This window comes from Coenobita brevimanus, chromosome 63, assembly GCF_032717465.1.
Source record: "Coenobita brevimanus isolate Jiangsu-jjx chromosome 63, ASM3271746v2, whole genome shotgun sequence".
Classification (NCBI taxonomy): domain Eukaryota; kingdom Metazoa; phylum Arthropoda; class Malacostraca; order Decapoda; family Coenobitidae; genus Coenobita; species Coenobita brevimanus.
This window is the reverse complement of record NC_137016.1, coordinates 28,508,714-28,529,520: the sequence shown is the minus strand read 5'-3', so window position 1 is coordinate 28,529,520 and position 20,807 is coordinate 28,508,714. Positions and strand designations below refer to the sequence as shown.

The window sequence follows — 20,807 nt, the reverse complement described above, 5'->3', positions numbered from 1 at the left end:
GGAAAAATGCCGCTAGGTACTGCTTATTTTCCCCCCTCCCCAAGAACAACGAGAAGAGTGCAGAAACTTCCCACGTCTCCTGTTCTTCCTGCAAAAACTATTTTAAGCTACGACAATGATCGTAGATCCGTCCAATAGCCCAAGTCAAAGAGGATCAGGAAAGCCAGCCAGGAGCTCACGGTACCCTTTTTACTCTAACATGGCCTAAGACTGCCATCTCCATCTTAAATACTGAGTTGTAACAGGAGATTATGATGCTATCATGCTAGTTACAAAGAAGTATTATGGAAAGGATGTACAGCTACTGTTAGTATTGTTTTATTCTGCTATAGAACTAGATGAAATAAAATGCAAAAAGACAATAATCTCGGCCAAGTTAAAGTAAAAGGATTGCAGTAAGCAGTTATTATACTTTAGTTATACATAAACTGAATCTGAGAAAAAACAAAAAAAAAAATCTTTTCATCCACAAGAAAGAGTATGGCAAAGAGTTAACTGATGTGCTTTACAAAACCATTTATAATTATTATCTCTTGGTCGGAATGAAAGATTTCTTGCATACGTCAGATTAGGAGACGCATAGCAAGAATGAAGTTTTTTCTGCTGTCGACTCAACATGGTTGTGTTTCATCATCATCCCAACCCTTTATCTCACTAATTAATTGAATGGATAGGATCCACAGTTAGCAAAACTCTATTCACTTAAAATATTGCTTGGTAACCATTAATAATACTTCCTTTCGTAATCCCATACGAGGAAGTACCATTCCGTCGACTGTTACATTGTAAAATGGGTGAATTCACCCTACTTACTGAAAAATTCAATTTATTTTCTTTTTAGATTAGTTTCTTCTTTGGACTCTGACTTATGTATCGTCCCTCGGTTTTAAATATTCACTTGTCATACCATTTGTTTCAGGATTTTATGCAGGCTAAAAGAGTGCCACAGTAATGAAGGTATTAATGAAGGCTATAATCTAACCCCTCAAGTTGGAACAGTCTCTCCTAAGCCTCGTGGCATCAATAATAATACTGAAAGACGTCCTCGGACTTAGGGAGTTGATCAGTTTCTTACTCCATGTTTATAGTAGAGGTGGTGCTCGAGAGCGGTGTCTTCATGTGGTGGCAATGATATGGCCGGGAGGATCCATTGCCCGGTTATACAAACGTCACTCACCTCCTTCCCTATTCCATGAAATGACCGCAGGAGAAGGGAAGCTTAAAACCCGTAGTCCACTGGGTTCAAGCTTCAAATCAAGCCTTGGGCCACTACAACAACAGCACTGTGTATGTACAGTATTTGTTTGTATTCTTAACCACTCTGCCTGATTGCCTGCAACTGAGAGCACCTTATTCACGGTTACTGATACACGCATACATCTTATGGGTACATGACTCCTAGCTGATAATTGTGCTATACACTTTAATTCCTTCACTACCATCACGTATTATTCACCCTACTCAGGCTCCCACTAGACTTCGTCCAAGTTAGAAAGGCCGTCTAAAGGTGAAGAAGTTAATGAAGGCTATATTGAACCCCTCCAGCTCGATACATCTTCCTTGTACGGAATAAAACTGTATATAGGACGCATGAATGAAAGTAAACATACGTCATCGGATCGAAGGGGTTACAGGCTGTCAACACGTACACATCAGTTTCATCTACAAATCACCCTCAGAACTGCCCCAAGGTATGGAACACGAGCACGTAAAACAGTTTGTGCGACTTCCGTGACAAATGAAGTGAAGGAGCGCTGTGATGTAGATGTGGATGTGATAGAAAGCTGGTTAGGCCATGTGGAGAGGATGGAGAGCGAGAGACTAACGAGGAGAGTGCATGTAAGTGAGGTGGAGGGGGGGAGAGGGATGAGGAGGCCGTGAAAGAGATGGAGGGATGGAGTGGAGAGGTATATGAGAGAGAGAGGGAGTGTGAGCTGGGGGGGACAGCGAAAAGGCGGGGAACAGGACGATATTGAGGCGATTTGTTTATGGCCACCTTATACGGGATTAAGGCGTCTGACAGTAGGTAGACAGACTAAGATTAACCGAAGTGATGCTCAGAGATACGCACTGACATGAAATACTAAACTGAAGATGACCAAGACAAAAATATAAATAAAGAAATAACACAGATGAAAGAATTAAATTGCAAGTAATGGTGGTCAGCCTAAAGAAAGATATGTCTAATTTTTAGTTACTTGTTCCTGTCCAATAGTTTCAGTATCATTATCCTCTCTCTCTCTCTCTCTCTCTCTCTCTCTCTCTCTCTCTCTCTCTCTCTCTCTCTCTCTCTCTCTCTCTCTCTCTCTCTCTCACGCGTCATAAGATATACGCTGAGAGAGGAAAGGGGAGAAAGAAGCTATACGCAAACAGCTCTTGTTGATTTTGTGCATCTACGAATGAGATACTTGTACTGCATGATTTTCTCCAAGTACCCTCTTGTATATAAAATATGCTTGTAAATTTGTTCTGTATCAGCATGCGGGTGCAACATAGTGCATTTTAGTTCTTTGGATATTAAATTTTGCTGCATCGTCCATGTGTCTGGAAAGACTTTTATGAAATAAAATGAATTAACTTAGACACGGGAATAGTTTAGATGCCACACTGGCTATTAATTTCGTATCGTTGCAGGGTCTGTGTTTTCAATCGACGTCGCGCTGTATGCAGATATAGTAGTGACTGCAGACACAAAGGAGGGATATGTGGCATATTCAGTCAAATGGAGGAAGGGTTTCTAAACGTTTGAGAAACAGTGTGGTGAAGACGTGCTAAATAGGCTGATCAGAGGCACGCTGATAGTGGGTGATGAATGGCCTTTTACCGTGGGTTTGTATAAAACAATAACTGGTGAGTGGTCACATAAAAAATTCAGTGCTGTGGGAAATTGACTGCAAGAAGATAGCAGCTGTGGCTGTGCCATATATACTGTACAAGGGAGGTCTTGTGAATCGGCCAACGCTAGAATAGAGTTCTTTAAGTGTCGTGGATCTTGAATGTATCATTTAATTCTGCGGCTGACTATGCAGAAGCTAGTTCAATTGTGAGAGATTTGGAAGGAAGAAATATTAGACGTTGTTGTCTGTACTGACTATGGGTGGACTCCCTCCGTATGAAATAAGCGGAGAGTTGTAACCATGCTTCATGTGAGAGATATCATGTTCTTTGATAGGATAGCTTAGGCAGCCATGTCCCCATATATGAGAGCACCGAAATAAGGATGGGGAGAGAAACTTAGCAGGTGGAGAGTGGAAGAGTATCAAAATGACTTAAAATGAGTGTGGATAAAACGAAATTAATGGTTACTCGAGTGCCGTCGGAAGGTATGTGGTCATGTGATGTGCCGAATGGGTTTTTGAGCAATTCAATCACGTGTCTGCAACATATGGGTATATAAGAGACACTGCAGTGTCAGAGGAAGGTTGCAGGATGTGGAAGGCTTTGAATGTCCTCTGTGTAGGGGTAAACAAGGAGAGATGGGTCAACTTGTCAAGATGAATCTAGCAGATATGTCTAGAATGTACAGGGTTATTTTCTTAATTGGGTGATATGATTTGTGTCGTGTGAGGGGAACTAAAGCTGGCTTCATTGTTAGGCTTAGCACTGGATGGAAGAAGTCGGGGATCTATTACATCTCCTAATAATGAAGGCATTTTCCCCTCACACTAAAGAAATATTGTACGCTGCATGCATTTTGTTATATTTTATGGTATTAAATTTTGGGCATTAAACGGGAGTCATAGGATAAGCTTGAGAGTACCGTCATGAAGATGGCCATGTAGATGTGTCGTGCTTCGGTGAATGAGAGAATTCCAAATAGCAGAACTGCGAATGATCAGCAGAAAGATGAACTGGGAGCTGAAGGTACTGATGATGTGATGCGTAGGGGAAGACTTAGGTTGTTCGGACATGTTAAGAAAATGGGGGGGGGGGGATTAGGTGAAAAGATCTATGAAAGTGAATGCATGAGGTTCTTAAAAATGAACTTAGGGTTATGGGACTGAACAGAGAGCCTGCGAGAGATCATGCAGCATGGATCGCCATCAGGTAAACAAAGCTGACAAATGTAAGTATGTACAAACCCTTTCAGAATGGAACGGAACGGAAGTTTATTTGAAATTCCACACTGGGAAACTACGCGTGATGTGAAGAATGAAAGAATGTTTGGGGATTGACTTTATTCGTGAGGTACGTCAATGCTTTACGGGGATGAGACTGTTTGGGTGTGTAAAGAAATGTGACAGTATTTCGGTGAAGGGCCATACAAGTTGATCTGAACGTCAAAGGATGAACTGCAGGCTGACCAGGGAAAATTTGAAATGAGGTCTTGAGAGGTAATCACAGGGTTAGGTGACTTCACATGGATGGTGCAGGGGGCTGTACAGCTTAAACAGCAACAAAGCAAACAAAGAACCTTAACTTTATAAACGTATACGTGTGTGTCTTCGTGACAGTAAGTAAACACCAGAGGCAATTTCTGAAATAGTTTGTGCATTTCGATTCTTCAGGCACAAAGAAGCTCTGTGTTATTAACCTTTAAGCACATTGTGTTGAAATTATATCTAACAGATGTATGGTGGCCGCCATGGCAAACCTGAACAGCAGCACGACGGAGGAAAGAATAAAACAACATAAGTATTATTCAAGAATAGATCCATTCTTGCTTAATAATAAAAACAGAATTGGACACATCCTACACTTAACTAAGACTTTATACAAATAATAAAAAACACTATGCTTAACGTAGAAGCCATATCTTACGTCGCCCATGTAGAAAAGACAAGAGAACAGCGGGTGAAACTGAAGAGAAGAGAGACTGGCAGTGACGTTTCGTACATTTTCCCGTCTTATAATTAAAAACCCAAACTGTATACACTTTGTACAATATTTAGATACACGTCTCTGGGCCATGGCACTTCCCATTTTTCCTGAGTTGCGCCGGTAGGTCCTCATAACCATCACACCACAGTCACATTGGTCGGGATGGATTTTTTCACTGCAGTTCACTACATCACTATAACTTTGAGTGTGTTCACTACGGCAGGTCCGGGGGAGGTCCGTCGTCAACGCTGAGTCGTTCTCAGCAGAGCTCTCCGTACAGTGGTCTGGAAGGTCGTCAGATCGCGCCGTGGTCGTCATCGTCAAAGAATCAATCATGAGTGGCCTGGGACGAATTTGATTTGAGTCATAGATGCTCGCGACGGAGGCCATGTCTGTTCCACTGCTTGTAGAGGTCCAAGATGAGACTCCACCCTGGTGCTCCGTCTCCTCACCGTCCCCAGACCTCACGGGGAAGCGGGGGCCAGATGGAGATGCAGCCGTAGGAGAAGGCAGCGATGGGCACTCAACATAAGGTGGCAGAGACAGGGAGGCCGCTTGCAGTGACATTCTGATTGCTGAGGAAGAACTATTTGAAACAAACGGGTCCAGCCTCGAAACCAAAGGCCTGGTTAGGGACACCGTAATCTGTGGGCTGGAAATCGACGAGGGGAAGGTGAACCAAGTCCTCTGTCCTGACTTCAAAGACTGTTTTAGCTTGTCCAGGCAGGCCACTTTTTGTCTGCGGGATGAAGCTGGGTTAGAAGATTGTCATAACAAAAACTGGAAACAATGTATGAATATGTAACTATCATAATTCGTTAAATGTATTTTTAAACGCCTCCAGACTTCGTTAAATTTATAACAAAAAGCTCGTTGATGCGTTAATAGTACGAAAACGGAACACAATCTGTTGAAGGTATGAAGAAGCACAACATAATTCCTGACTTCAATGCCTGTTTTAACTCGTCCAAACAGACAGCTTGTAGTTCGGGGGTGAAGGAGTTTAGTTAAAAGCTTGTGTCGGTATCAGAAGCTATAACAAATGGACCCAAAGTAATGTGTCTAAAAGCTATTATACTTCATTAAATTTCTAAACGAGCATAATGATACTCTGAATGAAATTAAACATGGTACAACACATGATGTAATCTGATCAAAATCCTACTGTTATTATTACATACAGAGCAATAACATAAAAGTCGAGCGCTTCAGGCCAGTTGTGAGAGATGTCACATAACTTAGCTTTTATAGGCTACAATTCGTACCATGAGGAAATATAAGTCAAAATATCGTCCACCATTGACTACAAACACACTATACCGCAAGCAGTACGACACTACAGGAGATCTCCCTACACACACACACACACACACACACACCAAACATAATAGGCACCAACTCAATAACGCACACTTACTGTATACACACACTCAAGGCACATCGATCGGTAGGCGTGATGGAGTGCATGCAACAACTCATTTTCCCTCTGTATCTACCTAAATATCTATTTATTCTTTTGTTTACTCGTCTGTCTGTCTCACACCCACGGCACATCCATCCATATGAACAGTGGGTGTAATGTGTGGATGCAACATATTGCCCATGTTTGTTTATTTATCTGTCTGTTAGCTTATCTATCTCACTCACAGCACATTCGTCGGTATGAACAGTGGGTTTGATGGTGTCGATGGAAAATATCTGTTCATCCTGGCCCATCAGCCGTATCGCCTTGTTGTGGTTCAGGTTCTCCTCATCGAACCAGGCGCGGGAGTTGACGCAGGTGTAGGTGAAGTTCTGGTACGCGTAGGAGGAGAGGAGTCGCAGGAAGGTCATCTGAACCACACCCGTTGTCTCGTAGGTGATCTGGGGAGAGACAGGACGCAAAGAGGTGAGAGAAAAGATTTTAGGGGGTGAAATGGGATGGGTTACAACAGTGCAATTGCAGTTCTGGTACGCGATGGAAGAAAGGATGCAAAGGGTCATACAACTCTCATAGGTGATTGGAGGAAAGTAATTAGATAAGGTGGAAGAGAAGTTTGATTCGGTGAAATGTGAGGCAAGTGTTGGTGATGCTTTCTGATGGCCTAAGAGGAAAGAAGAGTACGAAAGTCATCCGGACCTAGCCTGTCGTCTCGTAGGTGAACTATGGAGAGAGAGAGAGAGAGAGAGAGAGAGGGGGGAGACAGACAGACAGACAGACAGACAGACAGAGACAGACAGACAGACAGAGACAGACAGACAAACAGACAGACAGACAGAGACAGACAGACAGACAGACACACAGACACACAGACACACAGACAGATTTGAAGGGTTGTGAGATAGTGATTTGAAGGGTTGTGAGATAGTGAGATAAGGTAGGAAGGAATGAAATGGGATGAGGGAGCAAGTGTGAGTTAGTTTCTGATAACCCTAGGACACCTGGCATAGGAAGTGACGTGGGAAGAGACATTTTGTTGATGTGTGAAATGGTAAGATAAGATAGGTAGGAGTGAGGTAGGATGAAAGAGATGACAGGTGATGATTAAGATATTGATTAACGGAGGACAGAAAGCATAGGAGGATCGTATGAAATGCACCAGTTGTCTTGTACGTCATCTAGGGAGGGGGAGATAAGATGGGGTGTGAGAGAGTGAGATACAGGGAAGTGAGATAAAAGGGGAAACAAATATTGCGTGGCTTCCTATAGGCGTAAGAGGGAAGGAGGGAAGAGGAAGGTTAACTGAATCATGCTAGTTATCTCGGAGGTGGTTTGGGAGGAGATAAGGAGTGAGGTAAAGAACTGAGATAAGAATGAATGCAAAAGTAAAAGAAGTGAAATCAGAGAAGAGAACTGATAAATGAACATACTGAGGCACGAAAGCATGCAGGTGTAGAGGGCGTGGGATGAGCAGAGAAAGGAATGTAATATGAGATACTGAGATTAGAAAGCATGCAAAATAGAAGGGGTATCAGAGAAGAGGCACTGATTTGCGATAAAAGGGGGACATAGCCTAGGCGAAATTCTCGTAGGTGTAGGAGTGGAGGCGCAAAAACTCATCTGAAATACACTTGGGTATTCTATATTGTACTGGTGGCAGGGGAAGAGAGTAGATAGATGACATTAAAGGATGAATGAGAGATTGACTAGGAGAGTGTATGTGGATGAGGTAAGGGGGGATGGGGTGGCTGAGGATGAGATGTAGGGATGGGACTGAGAGGAGCGTGTATGAGAGTGAGGTAGAGGAAGATGGGGTGACCAAGGAAGAGGTGGAGGAATGGGCGGGAGAGAAGAGTGTACTGTATGTGGGTGATATAGAAAGGGATCGGGTGACCGAGGATGAGGTGGAGGGATGAGGTGGTGAGAAGAGTGTATGTGGGTGAACTCGAGAGGAATGGGGAGACCGAGGATGAGATGGAGGGATGGGATGGAAAGGCACTGTATATGGACGAGAGTGGTGTGTTGGCGGACAGGCTGACAGAGGCAATCTGTTTGTGACTACTCCCTCCGGGACTGAGGCGTCTGGCTAAAGACAGGCAGAGATAGACCGGTAAAGTGTAATTTGTGAGCGCGTGACGGGCGAGCGATCATTTGTACATACGCCTATCATCATAATTTCATCTTGGTGTAAACTTTCAACATTTCTGGTGAGGTATTTGTGCAATAACGGAAGACTAATTGAGCTAAAATATCTACGTGTGGGAAGGACGTGGAAGGAAACACAGGTGAAATAGAGGCGAGCTTTATTCCAGACTAGTTTCGCCTGTGAGATTCCACAGTCCTAGTAGTGCATTAGTCAACCACACTGATGAGAAAAGTCATTTACCACTGTGGAACAATGCCTCAATATTAAAGAAAGGACCCTCAAAACAACAGAGAAGAGTGGTGGAAACTTTGTATATCACAACCAATAAAAACATTAACCATAGGACAGGAGAAATGGTATGGTCAAAAACAGCAGCTAAGGTGGTTTCCGGGTGGAAGGAGTGGCTGCCTTGATGATACCCATGAGGGACAGGATCGTCTGGCAAGTGACGCACACCTGGGACAGGACACAGAACGGCATTGTCTGGCAGCCGGCAGAGGGCAATTTCCTGTCAGCCAGTCTGAGTCCATGAGTTTTTCAGTACCCCTCAAGAAGCCACAGGAGAAACTTATTTCACTTGTGTTTCCTTCTATCTCCTTCCCACACTTGTCATGATGTCTCTAAAATATTTACTTTCTCACGTTTTCTCTCTTTCACGTTTTCTCTCTGGATGTTCATATACCGAGGTGCCGTAGCATTTATCACACACGTAATGTTCAATTCTCTGCTCTCGACTTGCCATGTCAACAAAGTGCGTCGGTAAATGCTTGGCTACTGATCGAATGATAAAACCCAAAAATGCTTATTTCACTCCCAAAACACAGAAAAAACGCCCATGAAAAGTTATGAGCGTAATATCCGATATTTAATTGTTAGAATTCATGCCAGAAAACAATGTCACAACAAGAAGTCTTTTTTAATTCGATTTCATAGTGGAGCATGTCAACTGAAGCCCTCGGTACGTTCCCTTGGAAAGTTGGGATTTCATGGGGCTTCTTTGGTCTCATGAGTATATACTGTATATAGCTAAAAACTAAATTAATTGAATATATCTACTACCAGCTGAAAATATCTCTTCTCTATCTCATGTAGTAGAAAAGTTATTAGTCTCTGAAAACCATCGCGGTCGGGCAGTGTCGTGTAGCGCCGGGCCGGGACACATTGGGCTCCTCATTTCTCAGCTGACCATACTGACCATAAAGTAAACATTGATTCGCTCGTAATTATATCTGAAGGTTGAGGTTTTTATGTTCTGATCGCCTGTAGATACTAGGATGTTGAATGTGACAATAGGAGGTGTATTGTAGGTTGCATAGGAGGCTTCGTAGTGCCTTTTCCATAGTGATTTAATTTGTATTTTACTCCTTCCCAATCTATTGTGTGTTATCTATCATTGAAAAACAAGCTTAATTTCGATCAGTGTCATTCAGGAAGATAATGAACTGTGATGTGCCGAACAAATCGCCAAGGAAATGATGCAACGAGATCTCCAGAACCACTTGGAATCCGAGCCTCAGTACGGTAAGACAGCCAATACAGAATTAATGTAGAAGACTGGTAAATGGTGCAGAGTAATTAAACAAGTGATTGATCTATCTATCTACTGCCAGACGCCATAATCCCATAAGGGGTGGCCATTTGACTTTGAGTTAGTTGTTTTACGAGTAGGGACACTAACCCTCCACCAACCCACTTGTTGACACGTAGGGAGCACGTATGGTTTGGTTATATGGTTACCACCCAGCGTTGTAAATGGTTTCTTGGCTTACAGGAAACCATTAGGCTTGTCACTCAATGTAAAGCCACCTGTAAAGGAAAGAAAAGCAATAAGAAGTGACAGGAAAGATGGGAGAAATAGGAAGGGAGGAGGACAGGCACAGAAAATGAATGATACAGGCTACGGAAGAAGTAGGCAGCACTACATCAAGTGAGTGGATGATGGTCGCCACCACCTACCACAAAAGTGATTGATGGATTGCATAAATATACTTACTTTTGTCAACTGATGCAACTACTTTTTCAACAAATATTTCTCATCCGCCTTGGAATATATCACGGTCCTCTCTTCATATTAAACAGTGTACTTTTAACTTTTAATTCCTTTTAATCGTTTGTTTCTTTTCATTTACCTACAAGCATTACCCTGCCCGTTTCCCTATTCTTCTCTTTAAGATTAATTTACTTATTTGTCCTTCTCTGCCCCTACCATCTTTTCCGTTCTCTAACCTATATATTTTTTCTAAGTGATTTCTGTTTCATCTCTTTTCTTTATCACAGTCTTCTTCTTCACCTTTATCTTCCTTTCTATTCTATTCCGGGTCCTTTTCTTCCCCCACTTCTCTTTCTTTCACACTCTTCCCCTTCCTTTCTCTCTCATTAATTTTCTCCTCTATTATTCTTCCTTCCTTACATATTCCATTCTTATCACTCCTCTCAGATCATCCTATCCCATTTATTTAATCTGCCTTCTCTTCTTTCTCTCCCTCATATATTCATCCATTCCTCGTTCCTCTCGTGTTTTCTCCTTTTCAATCTCCCTTCTGTAGTTCATCTCATTTCTCCCATCCCCCTCTTCTTCCCTTTAATTCGTCATTAATCTTCCGGACCATCTTTCATCCCTCTCTTCTTCTCTCATTCATTCCATTATCTACTCTTTCGCTTCCTTGTCTTCATTTCTGACTTATTCTCCCTCTTACTATCTCCCTCTTCTTTTCTCCTTAAAACGCTTTCCTTTCTTCCTACCCTTCTTTTCTTCTTCTTCTTCTTCTTCTTCTTCTCTCTCTCTCTCTCTCTCTCTCTCTCTCTCTCTCTCTCTCTCTCTCTCTCTCTCTCTCTCTCTCTCTCTCTCTCTCTCAAACCATTTCTCCCTTCTCCACCTTCCTTCCCTTTCCTCAGCCTCATCTCTTCCCCAATTCCTTTCTTCTCCAACATTATCTTCCTTCTCTCTCTCTCTCTCTCTCTCTCTCTCTCTCTCTCTCTCTCTCTCTCTCTCTCTCTCTCTCTCTCTCTCTCTCTCCCTAAAATTTGAGGCTCGTTCTCATGCAAGGTCCTTCTCTGGGGAATGTGAGCAATATTGAGAAAACAGAATACACTGCTACTCTAGGCTGTCTTCTTCTTCTTCTTCTTCTTCTTCTTCTTCTTCTTCTTCTCCATCATAATCTCCATCATCATCTCCATCATCATCATCATCATCTTCATCGTTCTTCTTTATTTTCATTTTCATCTTCATCTTCACCATCATCATCTTCTTCTCTATCTCCATCACCATCACCATCATCATCTCCATCACCATCACCATCATCATCTCCATCATCATCATCATCATCATCATTTTCATCTTCATCATCTTAATCTTCTTCTTCTTCTTTTAACTTTTCTCCGACTTCTTCTTCTTCTTCTTCGTCGTCTAACTAGTCTTCTTCTTCTTCTTCTTACTTTTTCATCTTTTAATATCCTCTAATAACCTAACTTCTTGTTCGCCCTTTTAATTCTAACTTATTCCATCTATCCCTGTCTCCTTCCCTTCCTTCCATTTTCTTCCTTCTTCCCTCTCTCTCCTTCCCTCTCTTCCTGTTTCTGCTTTCTTCTTCCTCCCTCCCTTCCATTTTCTTTCTTCTCTCTCTGCTCCTTTCCTTTCATTTTCTTCTCACTCTCACCTACCCCTTCCCCATCATTTTTCTAGCTTTCCCTTTCCCCTCCTACTTTACCTCTCTCCCTCTGGCCCTTACCTTGAAGCCTCCCCTCAAGTCGGAGAACCATGCCCCGTTCCTGGATGTCCTTCGCCACGGGATGTTGATGATCTTGGAGGAGTGCACGTCAGGGAATACGCAAGTCTCCCCCGACACGGACATGTTACAGAAAACGTACACCGCGTCGTCGGGCATTCCTAAGTTGGGGTCGATCCAGTACCAGCCGTCTGTTGGAGGAAAGAAGACATGATGAGGGGTGGAGAGATGGAGGGAAAGTGAGGAAAAAAGGGTGTGAAGGAGGAAAAAGTGGGAGAAAAAGAGGGAGCGAAGGAAAGAAAAGTGAGACAGAAAAAGGGTGGGAAGGAGAGAGGGAAAGCGGGAACGAGAAGGGAAATTCCATGCACTATGTCGTCGATCATGCCTAGACTGGGGTCTGTCCAGTAGAAACTGATTGGTGGAGAGAGAGAGAGAGAGAGAGAGAGAGAGAGAGAGAGAGAGAGAGAGAGAGAGAGAGAGTGTGTGTGTGTGTGTGTGTGTGTGTGTGTGTGTGTGTGTGTGTTTGGGTCAACTGAGTCCTATACCAACAGTCTTCTTGCATATGTGGATTCAGAACAGAGATCAGCTACGTGCGCTACACCACACTTGGCTACCAGGCGTTACAATTCAGTGAAAAGAGCAGGTATTTCAATCAGACAGTCGGTTCTGGTTCTGCTCTACAGTAGGATGAGATTCACAGACTTATGGCCTATTTCCTGTCGTAACTAGACCAGGGTGCTGTAGTGGGACGCCTTCATGTGGTGGTATTATTATTATTATTATTATTATTATTATTATTATTATTATTATTATTATTATTTTATTATTATTATTGTTATTATTATTATTATTATTATTATTATTATTATTATTATTATTATTATTATTATTTTCCATCCATCCTTCATCCAATCCTACGTTGCCCCATGAGGAGCGTTGGAGCCCGGGGTTAGGTAGTTGGTCCTGACATTTAAGATCAGAGTGACCAGTCTCACTCGTCCCTGAGTGGCATTCCGTGAGCAATAAACCCCAACCATCCCTTGGATATAAACCTTCACTGGCTCAATCCGATTGGAGCGCAATAATTACCCACTAAACCACCAGACGCCAAAATTTGGTTATATGGTTACCACCCAGCATAGTAAATGGTTTCCTGGTGTACAGGAAACCATTTGGCTTGTCACTTGGTGTAGAGTCACCCACAGGCAGCAGGAAGAGGAAAGAATGAAGAAAAGAAAGACAGAAGAGGGAGTGTAAAGTCACCCGCAGGCAGAAGGACGAGGAAAGACTGAAGGAAAGAAAGACAGAAGAGAATGGAAGGAAAAAAGGATGGCGGAGAGGAAAGGGCAGACATCCGAGAGCAGCACTACATCGAGTGAGTGGATGGTGAGCGCCCCCACCTACCACAAATTATTATTATTATTATTATTATTATTATAATTATTATTATCATTATTATTATTCCTAACCTTTATACTTCGATTATCAGCACGGGGGTTCCTCGTAAAGTTGCAAAGGTGTTAATGGCACGTTTGTAAGGGTGTTAATGGCACGTTGTAAGGGTGTTAATGGCACGTTTGTAAGGGTGTTAATGGTACGTTGTAAGGGTGTTAATGGTACGTTGTAACGGTGTTAATGGTACGTTGTAACGGTGTTAATGGTACGTTGTAACGGTGTTAATGGTACGTTGTAAGGGTGTTAATGGCACGTTTGTAAGGCTGTTAATGGTACGTTGTAACGGTGTTAATGGTACGTTGTAACGGTGTTAATGGTACGTTGTAAGGGTGTTAATGGTACGTTGTAAGGGTGTTAATGGCACGTTTGTAAGGATGTTAATGGTACGTTGTAACGGTGTTAATGGTACGTTGTAACGGTGTTAATGGTACGTTGTAACGGTGTTAATGGTACGCTGTAACGGTGTTAATGGTACGTTGTAAGGGTGTTAATGGTACGTTGTAACGGTGTTAATGGTACGGTGTAACGGTGTTAATGGTACGTTGTAAGGGTGTTAATGGTACGTTGTAACGGTGTTAATGGCACGTTGTAACGGTGTTAATGGTTCGTTGTAACGGTGTTAATGGTACGTTGTAACGGTGTTAATGGTACGTTGTAACGGTGTTAATGGTACGTTGTAAGGGTGTTAATGGTACGTTGTAAGGGTGTTAATGGTACGTTGTAAGGGTGTTAATGGCACGTTGTAACGGTGTTAATGGTACGTTGTAAGGGTGTTAATGGTACGTTGTAACGGTGTTAATGGTACGTTGTAAGGGTGTTAATGGTACGTTGTAAGGGTGTTAATGGTCCGTTGTAACGGTGTTAATGGTACGTTGTAAGGGTGTTAATGGTACGTTGTAACGGTGTTAATGGTACGTTGTAACGGTATTAATGGTACGTTGTAAGGGTGTTAATGGTACGTTGTAAGGGTTTTAATGGTACGTTGTAAGGGTGTTAATGGTAGGTTTGTAAAGGTGTTAATGGTACGTTTGTAAGGCTGTTAATGGTACGTTGTAACGGTTTTAATGGTACGTTGTAACGGTGTTAATGGTACGTTGTAAGGGTGTTAATGGTACGTTGTAAGGGTGTTAATGGTACATTGTAATGGTGTTAATGGTACGTTTTAAGGGTGTTAATGGTATTTTTGTTCCTACAGGCTAACCTTTAAACTTAGGGTGTCCGTAGAAGAGGTCCCTGCAGGTCCTTGCCGGGTTGTCCTTGGTACCGATGGGTTTCTTGAGACGCTCCAGGTCCTGCCTCATGGTGTAGATGTTGGTGTACATGTCCATCAGCTTCACGTCAAACTCGTCTCCTACGTCACCCTTCGCCCTCTTCCCGCTGCAGGTGTAGGAAGGGGGAGTGAGGCAGGGAGGGAGAGTGAGAGGGTGGATGGGAGAATGAAGGGGAAGGGTGTAGTCAAAATAATATATATTTTTTCTGGGGGGAGGGGGAAGAGGGGAGTGGATGCAGATCAGATGTAGCAGTGGTGCATTATCATATTATCATATTATGTGTGTATGACGATAGAAGAAAGGAGCGCTAGGGCAATAAACAGGGGGTGTGAAGGTCTGAAATGAGCAATTGCTCCCTCCATCGGAGACCAACCTGATCCTGGGACACAAAATGTATTCCAGGCAGAAGGTCCTGGTTTTTATGATTTTGATGGGGAAAGAAACATGTCTAGTGATATGAGCCTGAGCTGTGTGACTGAAATTATGTATCCATACATGCGTTGGACAAAAGTGCTTTAAAATATCACATGAAAACTGTCCCGACCCTGGTGAGGCGCTGTCTGCCACAAGGAGGAGGCTGCTTGTCTATAGTCAGTGGGTCTACTCGGCCGGATAGACAGGGGTAGAGCAACAACAACAACAAAATGAAAATTGCTGGTTTGGGGTTGTGGTACCAGTGGACTCCCCCAGCCACGAGCCACAGGTTTGGTAAGGGGGAGTGAGTGGAAGAGTCAAGTGACTGAAGGAGTGAAGTGAGTGAAAGAGGGAGGTAAATGAAAGAGGGAAGTGAGTGAAAAAGGATATTGAGTAAAAGGAGGAAGTGAATAAAAGGGAAGTGAGTGTAAAAGTCAAGTGAATGAAAGAGAGCAGTGAGTGAAAGGCGGGAGGAAAATTGGAGGGCACAGTTGGTTTTCACTCGTCCATTGAAAGAATGGATTTTTTCCCATGACGTATAGGTTTGTCTTCTCCCCAAAACGCAAAATGCCGATGGATAAGTCAATACAAGTCTACATGATCGTGCTCCCGGCAACTTTCAGCGCTGATCTTTTCTGGTTCATCTTTCAGATCATAATTAGATACTTTCAGATCAAAACATCAGGTAAACACATCAACCAAACATATCAGGTAGGCACACGCTATAAAAACACATTAAGCACATCAGAAAAGCAAATCAGGTAAACAGGACAGATAAATACACCAAATAACTACACATCAGGCAAGCACATCAGACAGACACTATAGTAAACATGTCAGATAAACACATTAGGCTGTTGAGGCTGTTGTTGTAGTTTAACCCCCGTCTGTCTGCTCGAGCAGACCCGTTGACCACAGGTAAGCAACTGTTGTGGGACCCCTCTATACATGCACAGTACAATATATACACCATGTAGGAAACCGGCATCCACTTGTTGTAGACAGCGCTTCACCAGAGTCAGATCAGGATTTTTTTCCCTACGGCATGGTGCAGAGAAATATGAGGAGGTTTGACTCCCGATGGACGCCGCAGCTGCACCACTCAGGATGCACAGTGCCACCACGTCCAAACTCCTCGTCAACAACGCACATAAGGTAAACGGCAAGTAAACGCATCAAATACACACGTCCTATAAATACACATCAGGTAAACTCCTCAGATTAACACACACACACACACACACACACACACACACACACACACACACATCAATCCTTATGAGTTGTGGAGTGAGGCTAAGCTAACACGTAACCCAATTAGTGGTTTGTTTGCCCAATGGCTAATTGATTCCCTCTACCCAACCCTCAATGAGCCCCATAACAAGCACAGGAGACGAGCCTCGGGGGCTGGATTTCTAGCTGGCTTCGGAGATTTCGTAACACCGCTTCCTCAACGATTTCTTTAGCACATCACAACTCAATACCCTCTTGTATGTTGCTAATGCATACTACGTCGATATTAAAATAATATAAATAGCACAGAAGAGAATGTTAAGGTATGAAAACAAAATAAATCGCTGCGGTCTCCTATGTTTAACATCCGCTATAATACCGTTCTGGGACACTGTAAAGCCGGGGTAAAAAGTTCATTTACACTTTCCAAACTCATATTCCAATGAAAAAAACGCTTAGAATCATTAAGGCAGACAATTTTTGCTGCCTCAATTTTCCTACTGAACACGACAGGCATTCATATTTACATCCAGCCCTCAATTGTACTGCAGGGAGAACGAGGGCAAAAGAGAAACAAAAGTTGTCCAACAGTTTGATTGGCCCGAGAATCGAACTCGACATCTTCAAGCTGCGAGCTGGGGATGTTACCACTGCATTATCAGCACCTCATTCGATGATATCTTGCAAGACTTTAACCAGTGAAGTGCGGTTTGTTAGCGAGTGACAAGCGGGCGAGCGTTTGTACATACACCTATCATCATATTTCATCTTGGTGTAAACTTTCAACATTTCTAGTGAGTTAGTTGAACAGTTACAAAAAAATAATAACTGAGCTAAAATAGTTACTCTCCCACGTTTTCTCTATGGATGTGCATATAGTGAGGTGCTGTGCCGCAGCATTTATCATACGCACAGTGCTCAGTTCTCTGCTCCCGACTTGCCGTCAACGAACTGCGTCGGTAAACGCTTGAGAATGATACAACCCAGAAATGGAGCAATTACCCTTGCTGATTTCACCCTCTAAACAGAAAAAAACGTTCATGTAAAATTATGAGCGTAATATCCGACATTTAGTTGTCAGAATTCATGCAAGAAAACAGTGCTAAGAGAGGAATTTTTTTTTAAGTCTTTTTCATAGTGGAGCATGTCAACTGAAACCCTCGGTTCATTCCCTTGAAAAGCTGGGATTCCAAGGGGTTTCTTTGGTCTCATGAATAAATATATATCTAAAAACAAAATTTATTGAATGCATCTACTACCTGCTGGAAAAAGCTCTTCTCTATCTCACACAGTAGAAGTTACTAGCCCCTGAAAAGTGAAAACCATCACGGTCGAGCCGTATCGTGTTGGGCCGGGCCGGGTCGTATCGGGGCGCTCATTTCTCAAATGAACATTGAGTAAACATCGCTGCGCTTGCTCGTTTGTAACTAAGCGGAAATTTTCATCTTTTTGCAGTATATTTCACATAGTTCAATGGCAAAATAAGGCAGTATTGTGGCTCAACACTCTTTCCATAACACTTCTTCATGATTAGCAGCATATTCTTGTGTTCTCTTGTTACAACTCGGCATTCAAGATGGAGATATGGCAATTTTCGCTCAGTTTAGGGGAACGGACTATAGTTAACGGTAATTAAGTTGGTTCCAGTTCATTAATTCAAATGACATTACTTTGCATCTAAAAACAAGGGCCATCATCAACCGTGCGACCTGCATCGGGCTATGAGTCGAAAAAATAGCGTGATGAGCAGTCGTATGTGGGATTGGCTGGCATGGTGATGAGCGGCGAAGCTGGGGCAGGGGAGTATGAATTGTTAAAATGAGTGTTGCTGGAGTAGTGGTCTGAGCGTAGTGAAGGTTCATATCAATTTGTCCTAACAGAGTGAAAGTGTCGCGGGAAAGGGGCAATGAAATGAGCATGGGAGGCAACGAAATATTCGTAGGTGCAGTGAGCTGGCATGGCACTGTGGTGGTGGTGAGGGGGGATGGGTGGATGGGGACCATGAGTGTATACCCTGTAAAAATGGTTGATGTAGGATTAATTATTTGAGTACTATTTCAAAATGTTCTCCAACAACAACAGGAACAGGACAAACTCGCGTTGTTCTTGTCAGCCTGGCGTTTCGAGACAAGGGCAAATATTCCTTTGATTTATTTCATACTGAGACTGAACGATATTAAAGAGTCTCTTATATGAAACCAGGGAAAAATTTTACAGGTGTTGGACAAAATATATATTTGGATTCAACGATAGGTTTGCTTACACAGTCGATATGTTTGCCTCACAATGAAAAGAATCTCCCAACAGGGTAATTTTCACTAGGTTTCAATGGTGACTGTTTTTATCATTTTCTTGTTAATGGTTCGTGCTCTCAACATCTCTGCCAAAGGTGACTGGCAGCAGGAACAAGGGGCATGAAGGTTTCGCTGGTTAGCATCGTAATAAAGAGCAGCGACTGCGGAAATGGCCTTACGTCACAAGCACAGTACTAGCACAGCAGCGAAGTGTATCTATTGTAAATGTAAAAAATAAAAAAAAAATAAAATGGTTAGACAATACATGATAAACACATTACCTGTTACCAACGGATGGCTGTAAAACATACACTATGATGTGCTACGCGGAGGGCGATTGAGAAATAAAGAGAACGATGGAAGGAGAGGTATTATGAAGTGTTAATGCGTCAGAGTGGGTTACTTATGAGGACTGAGAGCGTGTTGTTTACGGCGGTGGACAGGCCGCATGAAACAAGGGCGGCTTGTATGAGTATCTATGGTGCCTTGAACGACAGACCCACTGTGGAGGTAACCGTCGCCAAAAACACACTGCTAATAACACCCTAGCTTAAGGCTCGACCCATCACGCATAAGCTTATATTTCTTATTATATTCTGTTCATGTAAGTGGATAGCGTGTAAACAACAAAATTCCCTTGGTGTGCGTTATGCCCACTCTCGTATAGCTAATTTCATGTGACATGTGACATATGTCAGCTGATCTTACTGATCCTTATTCTTGTATTACCTTTGTCTGACAGGTATTGACTGATTAAACAAAGTCGTGTCCACGTGTAAGGTTGTGTAATTAACGTCCACACGGGAGAACTGTCACCTACACTACCAGAGCAGTAAAATGTGGTTGCCACAGGTAAGAGCAACGCAAACTAAAACATCAACTACATTTGTCAAAGAGTGACTCAAAAATCACATCAGAAAGCATTCCGCAGTCTGGATTCAACGCAACCGTTACGGGAATGACCTATTTCGACACCGTTAATGATGAAGATGCTATTCAGAGTCTCAACTATACGAGCCAGCCTAAGCTAGGGGATGGTGGTTCCTTGATCTTACATTTCAGCAATGGACGTCTTATTAAGGTAATTATTAAACTGAATTATATTGTTGTTGCCCTAGGCTCATCTAGGCGTGAACTGGGTAGATGCTACTAAAGGACACCTTTACCAGGTTGCACAGGTAAACTGTTGTACAAACGTACCTCATCTCCCTCCTTATGCCCCAAAAGGAGGATGCTGGACTGCAGGAGATACTGAATTGTTTTATCTTACATTTATATAACCTTAGGCAGCTCAACACAAAAGAACTTAAACTGCTCGTTTGTAGCCATGCATTTTCTTTGTCTTTGTAAGTTAAGGAAACTCAAGTTAGTCTACTGTCGCTAACCACATTTAATTTCCAGTGTACAGTGTCATCCTTTGTGTCGTGGCTCTTAACAATATAACAACGTCCCTATGAAATTGAGGTAACAGTTAAGTTTACGTCACATACTTTTCATACAAGACATTCAGGTAATACTGAGGAGGAAAACTTGGAGTTATTCTCAGAATAGTCGCTGGTGGAGTCTGTCCACTGCAGCTGATCCTGGTTGTAAAGGCGAGGGTAAGGGTAAGGAGAGAAGGAACTTACCAGCACACACTCATTCACTGACCTGACTAAAGATCGTGTTCTTGGTGGCATACAAGACTTTGTAGCGCTCCTCCTTGGCAGTTTATTTTACTACATTTTAACATTCTCTTGGGTGTAATAGTAGCAGTAGTTGTTCCCAAGGCAGTTTGGCCGAACAGTCCCGAGTCCCTAAGGAAGGCCACGGTCGAGACCGGACTTTCCCAGTGTATGTTGTGTTGTTGGGGCAGGCGACTGTGTTCAATGCAGTCATCCATAATGTGCTTAATAGTATGGGGTGCTGTGTTGCATCCTGGACAGGCTTCAGCAACGGAGTCATCCAGTCTCTTCTGATAACTCAAGAGGGCTGGATGATGCCCACATCTCAGCCTGGCCAGGTGGACCCTGTACTCACGGAGGCCGA

General features: G+C 42.9%; 1 protein-coding gene across 1 annotated transcript in view; it reads right to left on the bottom strand.

The window, feature by feature from the left end:
• Nucleotides 1–4,698: 4,698 nt before the first annotated feature.
• LOC145404318 (uncharacterized) overlaps nt 4,699–20,807 on the bottom strand; it is a 144,153-nt gene continuing 128,044 nt past the window's right edge. The window contains exons 24-27 of the mRNA XM_080275838.1: nt 14,769–14,944; nt 12,116–12,303; nt 6,469–6,684; nt 4,699–5,560 (exon numbers count right to left, since the gene is read on the bottom strand). Of these exons, the coding sequence (XP_080131964.1) occupies nt 5,408–5,560; nt 6,469–6,684; nt 12,116–12,303; nt 14,769–14,944 (733 nt within the window). The 3' untranslated portion in view covers nt 4,699–5,407. The remainder of the gene's footprint in view (nt 5,561–6,468; nt 6,685–12,115; nt 12,304–14,768; nt 14,945–20,807) is intronic.